The sequence below is a fragment of the Erythranthe guttata genome, chromosome 6 (assembly GCF_056151865.1).
Source record: "Erythranthe guttata isolate IM_541 chromosome 6, IM_541, whole genome shotgun sequence".
Lineage (NCBI taxonomy): Eukaryota > Viridiplantae > Streptophyta > Magnoliopsida > Lamiales > Phrymaceae > Erythranthe > Erythranthe guttata.
Genome location: NC_142538.1, coordinates 18,842,340 through 18,853,846, shown reverse-complemented (window position 1 = coordinate 18,853,846; position 11,507 = coordinate 18,842,340). Strand labels below are relative to the sequence as shown.

Below are 11,507 nucleotides of genomic sequence, written 5' to 3'. Positions count from 1 at the left end.
AGCATGAAACAAAGTCCAATTATTTAGTTAATCATAGCTAATTTTTCCAACCAAACGAGGCCCCGTTGTATTAACACATTAACACTGAGGGTGCACCTCAAGACCTTTCTTCAAACCATACCCACTCAACAATAGGTAAAGCTCACCTATCAACGGATTTAGGACCGGCAGCGACGAACAAAGTGACCGAAATATAGTAGAAAAAAGAGAATTCCAAGAGAAAGTATGAAATACTTGATCATTGGTTTGAATTTATACATTTTCGGTATTTATTTTCGGAAGATATCTTCTATTTTTTTTTTAAACGTCTCTTTGGTCATCTCGCCACCTACCATTTTCCCGTTTCTCTCTTTATGCGTTCTGTAGACAAGGACCCTGGATGTGCGAGCTGTCCGTTGGCGGCCCCATACTATTGGGCTCTCTCTACGATTTGGTCCTCGCCATTCCTTGGGCTTACTACTGAACTTTCTTTCGATAATCGAAAAACAATGGTCGAGAAATAGAATAGGAGATAACTCCGATAGACTTGACGAAGTAACAAAATGATTTTTGAAACATCTACTGGAGCAAGTGGAATGAAATGTGTCGCGTTACAACAATGTATATATATTATTTGGGCAAGCGATATATGCTCCTTACTATATTTACTTTATTCAATAAATAATCCAATGTATATATGCACAATTATAACTATGAAACCACAGGGGAGACCTGGTCTTTCTGAATCGGGACTGTTGTAGCCTCCGGAAAGTTCAGCGACGAGTCCACGTTCACAGTCGGAATGTCTAAATTTGGAATTATCGGAGCTCTTCTCCTTGGTGTAACTGTCATCTTCAAACCTTCCGTTGTGTGAATAGTTGCCCCTGTAGTCATTTTCACCTGCATAAATAAACGTTTAAATTTAAGGGATGCTGATATATAATTTACCGAAAATATATAATATTTGGTGAGGGTAAAAACGTCATTTACTCAGTTTGATGATGTGGAGTGCGGAGGCTGGTTAGAGAAATGGAGTTTGTATGGTTTTCAAATACAGTAAGTTGTCACTTTGTTGCTAACTTAGAAGTGAATTTTTCGCACATACTGACGAAAAATATAAACAGAATACTTACAGGAGGTGCTCCGAGGGCTAATTGGAAGTCGAATCTACGAACAAGCATTGTCACCGCTACAATATTCTGCAAACCATGACAAGACAAGAGTAAACTGTCATTTTATGACATTGGACTTTTCAAATTTCAAGACGAGTGGATCGGAATTCTACGATATATACAATTTATACTTGAAGACGACTATTTACGGATCACTCTGAAACCAGAAAATGTCAGCTTAAAACAATTTACCTCAAATGAAGCAAACATATCTCCAATACATTTTCTTGGTCCTCCACCAAAGGGCAAGTAACTGTAACATCGAGTACGTTGAGTTTATCACATTAGCTTAGGAAACATATACGGTATTAGTAGGGAATAAACTCCCATAAAACATTGCTATATAAAAATACGTTGATGTATACTCGATTTTATTCTAGGAGAATAAATGAAGAATGTAAATGAGGGTAGAAAACAAAATTTGATTCTTGTCCTTATCTCAGAGGCGAGCGAGTTGTTTGGTGTTTCAATATTTATTTCTAGGGCACATTGAACAAAATCAAGACAGTCAGAATTCAGACCTGAAATTCTGGTTTGTCTCATTGGGATTTGGACCATCTAAAGGCCATCTTTCGGGATTGAATTTGTCAGCATCTTCCCAATGATTAGGGCTGCGATGAAGATTCCACACAGAGATGAAAATATCTTCACCCCTGTAAAAAAAAGAAGTATATATTAGAAATATTACATTTTTAATCACTATCGAGTAAGCTAACCATTGATCTTCAACATTCAATATTTTTTATGAACAAGGCGCATATACTTAATAGTTAACTTGTTATTCTTGACTTGAACCCATAATTCAACTGGAAAAATCATTCATTCAATGCTAAGAGTGCAGAAATCAAATGTCGTAACAGTCTTGGTGGCAATTTCGAAATTAACCTTTTAATTGGGTACTTTCCAAGTACGTCCTCTTCAAGGGAGCGGCGAATCAAAACAGGTGGTTGCGGATAGAGTCTTAATGACTGTAAAAGTATGTAGATATTATCAAAGTTATTAAAAATATAAATATATAAACTGTAGAGATAGCATCGAGAGAAGTGCAAGTATCGTATGTGCATGCTCACCTCATTAATTACTCTAGTTGTATATTTGAGCTTCTTCATATCTTCAACAGTGGGAATTCTATCACCTAGAACTAAGTCCACCTGTACGGATGTGTAAGAGATGACATTTAAGTAATATGAACATTTAAATAATAATGGTCATACTCAAATGAGAGTTGGAATATCGTTTACGTGCAAAAAACCCGACAAAGAGTATCAAGTATCAACGTACCTCATTTTGAAGCTTGGCCATAACACTAGGATCCTGCAAGTTACAAAAACACAAGATGAAAATGTAGATTTAGAATTGTATGATTACACTGAGGCTATACTGGGAATCAAATAAGAAGAATCGAGAAAAGGAAAATAAACTCTATAGCGTAGTGTAAATTTATACCTTTGTACCCCTATGATACCCAGTTATGTTTTCTCATCTGGACTTAATTAATTTCTATTTATTGCATTACGCTTCTAAGTCAGTACCTGTGAAAGAAGATAGAAGGTCCACGTCAGCAGAGCAGCCGATGTTTCATGTCCAGCTATGAGCAATGTCATTAAATCATCACGGAGTTGCTTGCTCGAGACCTACAAATTACTGCATGCATGAGGAACTTTCGAGCAAATTCATTTTCCATTATATATATATATATATATATATATATATATATATATATATATATATATATATATATATATATATATATGGGTGAATGGCAAAAAGGTCCATCACATGGGACTTAAATGCATTTTGGTCCATAAAAAAAACAGTTATCAATTAAACCCATCCCCATGTCTTTAGTCTAAAATACCCTCCATAATATAATTCTTATCAATTCCATGCTCTAACTTCCTTAATATTACACATTGACCCCGGATTTAAACAAATATATCACATTAACCCCCCAATTTTTTTTTTCAGAAAATAATTTTTTTTTCTGAAATATTTTTTTTCCGGTCAGATTCCGGTGTTGACTTTTTTTTTTTTTCTTGGATTTTTTTTCTTAGAAAAAAATTATTTCAATTAATATTACTGTCTTGGCTACTAAATTATTGTCTCAGACAGTAATACTACTACAGTAATACTACTGTTTGGGACAGTAATATTATGAATATTATTTTCCCGAACAGTAATATTATTAATATTATTGTCTAAAACAGTTAAATTACTGTTGGAGACAGTAATTTAGCAGCCAAGGCAGTAATATTAATTAAAATAATTTTTTTTAAGAAAAAAAAAATTTTAAAAAAAAAGTCGATTAACAGTTAAATTACTGTCTCCGACAGTTAAATAACTACTGGAGACAGTAATTTAGCAACGAATACAGTAATATTAATTAAAAATATTTTTTTTTAAGAATAAAAAAGTCAATTAACAGTTAAGTTACTGTCTCCGACAGTTAAATAACTGCTGGAGACAGTAATTTAGCAACGAATACAGTAATATTAATTAAAAATATTTTTTTTAAGAATAAAAAAGTCAATTAACAGTTAAATTACTGTCTCCGACAATTAAATAACTGCTGGAGACAGTAATTTAGCAACGAATACAGTAATATTAATTAAAATATTTTTGAAAAAAAAAAAAAAGTTAATTAACAATTAAAATACTGTCTCCAACGGTTAAATAACTGCCGGAGACAGTAATTTAGCAACCAAGACAGTAATATTAAGTAAAATATTTTTTTAAGAAAAAACATAATTAAAAAATAAATAAAAAATAAAAAATAAATAAGTCAACGCTGGAGACCCGGCGGTCAACGACAGTTGACCGGCCGGAAAAAAAATATCTGGGAAAAAAAATTTCAATAAAAAAAAAAAAAAAAAAAAAAGTCAATGCCGGAGACCGGCGGCCGACGGTCTCCGGTGATGGCGGGTCAAAATTGGGGTCAAAATTGAAATTATGGTTAAAATTGGTTAATTGATGAAATCGAGCTAAATTGGGATATAAATCATGAAATTGGAGTTGAATTGGGTTTCAATAAATTGGGGGTAATTTTGGTATATATAAAGGGATTTTCCTTATTTGCAAATAAATTTGAATGAGCTGGATTTATTTGAAAAACAAAAAAGTTGGATGTCCCTCTTTTAATTAAGTGCCCTTGTCATGGGCCTATTTGTCATTTGCCATATATATATATATATATATATATATATAGACACACACACGCAGGACTCATAACTGATCTCTTCTTACATCATCACCAGATGCTAATAGGAAATGAAGAATACTAGGATCTTGTTCATTCATGTATTCCTCATGAAACTGCAATTCTTCATCGTCTACTATTTTCTGCACAACAATACCGAGTATAGGTCAAAATTTTGCACTATACCGTAAACTTAATTAAACGAAGTAAGAAAAACAAGATTTACCTTACAAATTGCAATCAGATCATCTAGTGTGTCATTAATCAGCTTGAGAGCTGTGTTAACCTTCTTAAGCTTTGGGGAAATATCCTTCCATATCGGAATCTCCCAAAATGGAATCGGTGCAACACTTCTGTCTTCTGCTTCTCTTAGTACAGTATACACAGCCTGCTCCAGAAAATGTGGTGAGTGACACCTAAGCAGTATTTCATTTAATAACTAAAAAAGTAATTCAGATGAAGTTAATACCTCTACAATTCCAGTGTCTACACTTAAAGAGTCGAAATCATAATTGAAGACAGCTTTACCGATGATATCTAAAGTCAAACGAGAAAAAAGGGACTCCATCTCTACATCTTCACCATCAGCTGCAGCAGCGTCAAGCTTTTTGCACAGTCTATCTGTCGCTTCTCCAAATAGGCCAAACATTGCAGCCACAAACTAAAATAAGCATTATGAACGTATATTAGTTCCATAATAAGAAGCCTCTTCTTTCTTTATTTTTTTCGGTTTCTTTTTTTTTAAGAAAGTGTTGCATCAATCATGGTACTACCTTCTGATGCAGCGCAGGTACTATAGCCCGTCTTCTAACACGCCATATCTCCCCATCAGCAGGTATAAGTCCTTTCCCCATCACAAAATCAAGAATTTCAGCTAAAATGCCCTGGCAGAAAATCAAAGCTATTTTTACAAGTGTTCAAAACTAAATTCATCTTACAGATTGATTCTCGATCATGAAGTTCATTATTACATATATAGCTTATATCTGGTTTTACCTTCGAATAAGATTTTGGATTGTCTTTCAATATATGTTTGGCAATTGAAGGATCCGACACTATCAAGAATGACTGCAACAGAAACCAAATTCTACTCAGCATACCACAGATAAATTTGGGGGATAAATGAGTACAGTAAAGGAACGTAAAATCTAACCTTGGGACCAAACGTTAGCCTAAAAATTCCACCATATGTTAGAAAAAGCTCGTACAAGGGAATGAAAAACGGCTCGTTTGTAATGGCACTGATTGAACCTCTTGCCTCTGGAATCTTTAAATTGTTTGGTCCACCACTAAAATTGAATACGAATCCAAGCACCTCTTCGGGCAAGCCCAATTTTGACAAACCATCTTTCAGTTGTGAACCAAAGCTATTGTTGCCGAGAAACAAAATGATCATAAAGGCGCAAAAGAAATCATTAAGATCGATACATCGCGAAACAATCTTAGTTCCATTTTATAAGCAATATAGAACTGTAGTGTTGTCATCCCAAAATCCAATTATCGCTCTTTCCAAATCTTTTGAAGCACATATAGACAACATTCGAAGAAAATGAATAGCACACGTAGCATTTTCAAAGCAAATTTATCATACTAAATTGAGCTTATTATCAATGAGTTCTATACTCTTGACAATTTCCCCACCCTCATTTGAGCTAGTTTCCGACAAGTTTTCCAAAAGGTACAATCCGATCCACAAAAGCAAAAGTACACCTTTACAAGCACATGCATATAATTGCAAACCAAATTCTACAATATTTCATCTGTGTTCTTCAGTTTCTCTGTTCTAACTTAAATCTATTATGCTCCGGCCCATTTACACACACACACACACACACACACACATAATAAAAATTGGATATACAGATTCTGTACCTAGGCTTTTCAACGGTAAATTCGCCGGAGGCAATACGGGCTGACAGCTCAGCCCTACGTTTCTCTTCTAGAAGCTTCTCCACTTCCTTTACGGCGTCGTCTTTGGGACCTCCTCTACCATTACTCGAGTACGAGCAGCTCACCCCTGCACCACCACAAGTTATAAACCAAAAGATAACACAAAATTTAGAATAATTGAAAAAAAAAACACTATGTGAAATTAGGTGTACAACCGTACTTCATGTATCGTACCATTGGACTTGAAATTAACAGCGGGGGCTAATTTTCTTCTGCAGTCCTTCGATTGAAGGATCGGGGATGAGAATTGAAGAAAGGAAAGGTTGGCAGCCATTGTTGGTTGGTTTAGAGAGAGAAAACCGAGGAGAGAGAAAGATGATAACGTGGGAAGTGTAGTGTCCGTTAGTCCCAGTAGTGTAGGGACAATTTCGTTCAAGTCCAGAAATAATGTACAACATGATTTGCGGAGAGTACAACCTGTGAAACTGTGCGTCGATCTGGTGAAAGTAAAAATTGGAGTGGCAATAATGGTGTCCGGGCCGAACCAGTAACGATCAAAAGAAGGAATCTTTTCCGGTTTGGCGCTATTTAAGACGGAGCAAAGTCATAAAGATACTCCGTTGACAGAGTTTCATTCAATGTATAAATAAATGTTAGATAACTTCATTATGTTAACGACCTAAAATCCTATCGAAGTGCTTGCAATGTCTAAACTGCCCCTCGATGAAAAAAGAAATTAACGAAGAGAAAATCACGGTCACACTCACACCCCTAAGGTAATTTCAAATTACGAAAACTCCCCTCATGTTTGGGTAGTTACAAACATGAGGGGATTTTCGTAAAAAAATACATAGGTGAAGGGAATAGTTGTAACTACACAAACAAGAGGGGAATTTTTGTAATTTGACATTACTTCAAGGAGTTGGCCGTAATTTGCCCAATTAATGAAAAATAATCTTATTATGCATGACCCACCATGAATTATTCTGACGAGATACGTGTATTATTATTATGCATGATTTTTGGATTAAATTAGAGTCTCTGGTATGTTATTTAAGGGTGGAAATATTTGTTTTAATTATTTATATGTGTACATATAATTAAAAAAATAGAAAAATGAAAAAACCCAGGTGGAACCGGTTGAATCGGTGCAACCGCAACCCGAATGCTTATCCGATTTTGTGTCTGGTCCGATTCCGACAATATTGATTTGCATTACAGAAATTCCACACTCGTTCATGAAAATATAAATAATTATAAATTTATAAAATTACTAGTTTGCAAATAGCCAATATATAGACAAGTGAAAACTCAAAAAAGATATATCCATCAAAAAAAATCTCATCATTTTTCTCCGAAATAAATGGTCAAATTGTCAAGAAAAGTCAAGAGCTTTTGCCCATGCATATACATATTACGACATCCTTTTCTTTGTTTTCTTCTGCAAATGATTCTCTTCCCTCAAGATTATATTCTATTACAATCTATCATCAAGAATTTGGGGTCTTCCTTCTCACCACCCTATATATACATATAATCCATGTATATATATTGTAATGCATGCATGCATGATTCTAGTGTTATAATACATATTGGGGGTTGAATTTACATTCACAAAAACATATACATTTGCATTCCCATTGGGATTTTCTTTTTTTCCTTTTTTTTTTATAATTCGAGGAAAGAATTTTCGTTGTTTACAGCCTTTTGAGGTTTTAAGACGGAGATGTAAAAAAAACGCGGAATGGATTCGTGTTGAATATAACATTTTTGAGGTTTTAAGAAAAGCCGAACATTAAAAAAAATAAAAAGGAAAGGATTTATGTGCTTTGTTTTCACCGAAGGAGATTTGTTGTGAAATTTTTGTTCGGTTTACGTTCTAAAAAAGTCGGTATGAGTTGCTTTCCGTGTTTTTCGAGTAGGAAAGCAGACTCTAAGAAAGACGATGTCCCGATAGCTCATGCCAAAGATATTCATGCTTCACCTCCTCCTCCTCTTGGTACGTACGTACGAAACTATTAATACATACCATACGTAGAGTCGTCTTTTTATTACAATTTAATCAAGTTTTCATATCCACATGCATTTTATTATCGTTTTGATTAATTAATGCTTCGCGAAATGACGAGGAAATTGAGTATTTTTTTTAATCTGCAATTAGTACTAAAAAAAACTCGTATGTATATATATATATATATATATATATATATATATATATATATATATATATATATATATATATATATATATATATATATATATATATGAAAGATGATTAATGTTCGTTCGTCTGAACATGTCTCAAATTAATTAATCTGGTAAGAAATTTTTTTACTTTCAAATGGATGGGATATTAAGGACCAGACAATAGAACATGGCATATGAGTATTGAGTTCTTGCATTTATTTTCTTGTTTTTTTTCTATTTTTTTATTTTACCTAATTAATGTCGAAAAAATTATCGAGAAATACGATCGAGTAGCTTCTCATTATTTGTGTTTTTTTTCTTCATGTAGTTAATAACAATAAGAATATTCCGGTAGCTGATGCCGTTAACAACAAGGCAGAAGCTCATTCAGCAGAAAAAGAAGAAGGAAGTAACACAGCTAGAACATTCACTTTCCGAGAACTCGCCTCCGCGACGAAGAATTTCCGTCAAGAATGTTTATTAAGCGAAGGCGGAATCGGTAGAGTTTTCAAAGGAACACTTCAATCAAGTGGCCAGGTAATAACATATTCGAACAACTCCGAAAAATAAATAAAATTCAAATTGTTAATTAAGTTGAGTTTATTGCATTTAACACCCATATATTATATCAAATTGTTAAAAAGCTCCCCATATTATTTTATTGGCAAGAAACCCCTTAAGTAGTCCTTTAAGGGGGTAATTTGCAAAAAACAAATGAATCATAGGGGGGGTTGTGGCAATAAAATAACATGGGGTTTTTTAGTAATTAGAAAAAATACGAGGGTGCTGAATGCAATAAACAAAATTTAAGAATGTATCTTTTAACGTAGTTTTTTTGTCTTCTTTTCAAATAGATTGTGGCTGTTAGGCAACTAGACAGGGGTGCAACACAAGGGAACAGAGAATTTCAGGTCGAAGTTCTAGTGCTGAGTCTTCTTCGCCACCCGAATCTTGTTCGTATGATCGGATATTGTGCCGATGGAGATCAACGGCTATTGGTGTACGAATATTTACCGTCGGGTTCTTTGGGAACCTACTTATTCGGTAACTTTTCTAATACACACCGTCGATTTGAATAAAAACGGGCCGATATTGCATCCATTTTAACTATAGTTCAAGATTGCTATTTTTTTTTATATGTGTAGATATTTTGGGAGATAAAAGACCGTTAGATTGGCCGACGAGAATGCGAATAGCTTCCGGTATTGCTCAAGGGCTCGAGTATTTACACGAGAAGGCGAATCCACCAATCATATACCGGGACTTGAAATCGTCGAATATTTTGCTCGACGAGGTGAAAAATCCGAAACTATCGGAATACGGGCTCGCGAAGCTGATGCAGAGTGGCGGCGGCGGCAATAAGACGAATGTATCCCCGAGGGTGATTTCGGGCTACGGCTATTGTGCACCGGAGTACGAAAGGCACGGCGAACTCACGTTGAAATCGGATGTGTATAGTTTTGGTGTGGTCCTACTCGAACTTATAACGGGCCGTAAGGCTTTCGACTCCGAACGGCCCGCAAACGAGCAAAATTTAGTTAGTTGGGTAAGATTCATGATCACTCATATATAGCGTCGTATATAGAGTTTATTGCATTTACTACCCCTATTTTATACGGAATTGTCAAAAAACTCTACGTGTTATAAATATTAAAAAACTTCCCCTAGGTTGCAATTTTTTTAGCACACAACCCCTAACATGTGTTTATAGGAGTAGTTTGCTGATAAAATTGGACTATATTAGGGTTTTGCATATATAGAGTTATTGCATTCAAACCCCTGTGTTATATGAATTGTTAAAAAACTCCCTGAGTTATAAAATATTAGCATACATACCCTATGATGCGTTTTTTGAGCACATAACCCCCTAAACGATGTTTTTTAGGATGTAGTTTGCTAATAAAATTGGATCATGGGGGAGTTTTGCTAATATTTATAACACGGGGAGTTTTATAACAATTAGAGTAAACACACGGTGCTGAATGCAATCTATTAATCCATCACACACACACAAATATGTTTACTCTAATTGTTTTAAAAAGCAATCGTATTATTAATATTAGCAAAAGAACCCCTGTAATGCAACTTTTTTAGCAAACGACCCCTAAAACCGCACTATTAAGGGGGTCGTGTGATAAAAAAAGGCGTTATAAGGGGGTTTGTGCTAATATTAATGTTTATCTAACTTGCTAAGTTAATGTTTGAAAAATGGTTGAATATAGGCACAATCGTATTTTCATGATCCGAAGAGGTTTTCGGATATGGCGGACCCGCTTCTCAAGAACGAATTCCCGGTGACGAGTTTAAATCAAGCGGTGGGAGTTGCATCCATGTGTCTGCAAGAGGAACCATCCGTTCGGCCATTGATCACCGATCTTGTGGCCGCCCTTAGTTTCCTTGCAACGGCTCCTTCTGAAGCCCCCGTTCCGTCCCGTCTCGTTCCCATGTTGTCCGTGAGGGCGGAAGCGGCAAGTGAATACGGAGACACAAACAATTTTGGCCAATAATACAAAACGACGATATTTAATTTCGGATTATTTGAGAGAAAAGGGTCTAAGAATGTCATCCTAATAGAAAACGGAATTCGATAGTTAAGTCGATGAGGATAGAAAACAGGATCGTGTATCGGGGACAATGAGAATTCCTTAGGACAGGTTTTTTTAAGGAATTGGAAAAACGGGTACTCGAGAAAAGACGAAAAAAATGTCCGGAAGGTTGTGGAAGAGGACTAATGGAAGCTTGAGCAGTTCAATTTAACAATGTAGAAACCAGCTTCATCAGAGCTATTGATGGAATTGATATATATATATATATATATATATATATATATATATATATATATATATATATATATGGATATGATTATGAGATTATTATACCTTTTCACTAAAACATGTCTTGAATCTATTTAATTATCAATCTTAAACTAGATTTCATCTATGTAGCACAAAAACTTTAATTCCTGAACGTTTCGTGTTCGACACTCGAGGACATATGTCGGATACCTCACGAGCCATTTTACAATTTCTCAAAAGCTATAGACATATTTGAATAACAAATATTCAAATATTTTTCTTGCTTCC

General features: G+C 34.8%; 3 protein-coding genes across 3 annotated transcripts in view; 2 read left to right on the top strand and 1 right to left on the bottom strand.

The window, feature by feature from the left end:
• Nucleotides 1-11,507, top strand: part of LOC105955303 (putative late blight resistance protein homolog R1B-16) — a 53,425-nt gene that overhangs the window by 13,660 nt on the left and 28,258 nt on the right. The window lies entirely within an intron of this gene.
• CYP97A3 (cytochrome P450, family 97, subfamily A, polypeptide 3) lies at nucleotides 533-6,874 on the bottom strand. Its single transcript, XM_012979204.2, has 16 exons — nucleotides 6,472-6,874; nucleotides 6,220-6,364; nucleotides 5,501-5,714; nucleotides 5,344-5,415; nucleotides 5,121-5,231; nucleotides 4,817-5,008; nucleotides 4,574-4,735; nucleotides 4,395-4,490; nucleotides 2,684-2,785; nucleotides 2,433-2,465; nucleotides 2,222-2,302; nucleotides 2,037-2,119; nucleotides 1,673-1,804; nucleotides 1,344-1,404; nucleotides 1,113-1,178; nucleotides 533-879 (listed from the first exon to the last, which is right to left on the bottom strand). The coding sequence occupies exons 1-16, from the start codon at nucleotides 6,569-6,571 to the stop codon at nucleotides 691-693; spliced, it is 1,839 nt and encodes a 612-aa protein (XP_012834658.1). The 5' UTR covers nucleotides 6,572-6,874; the 3' UTR covers nucleotides 533-690.
• LOC105955300 (putative serine/threonine-protein kinase PBL26) lies at nucleotides 7,996-11,206 on the top strand. The gene is made up of 5 exons (XM_088820160.1): nucleotides 7,996-8,236; nucleotides 8,753-8,961; nucleotides 9,279-9,468; nucleotides 9,570-9,970; nucleotides 10,647-11,206. The coding sequence occupies exons 1-5, from the start codon at nucleotides 8,131-8,133 to the stop codon at nucleotides 10,929-10,931; spliced, it is 1,191 nt and encodes a 396-aa protein (XP_088676286.1). The 5' UTR covers nucleotides 7,996-8,130; the 3' UTR covers nucleotides 10,932-11,206.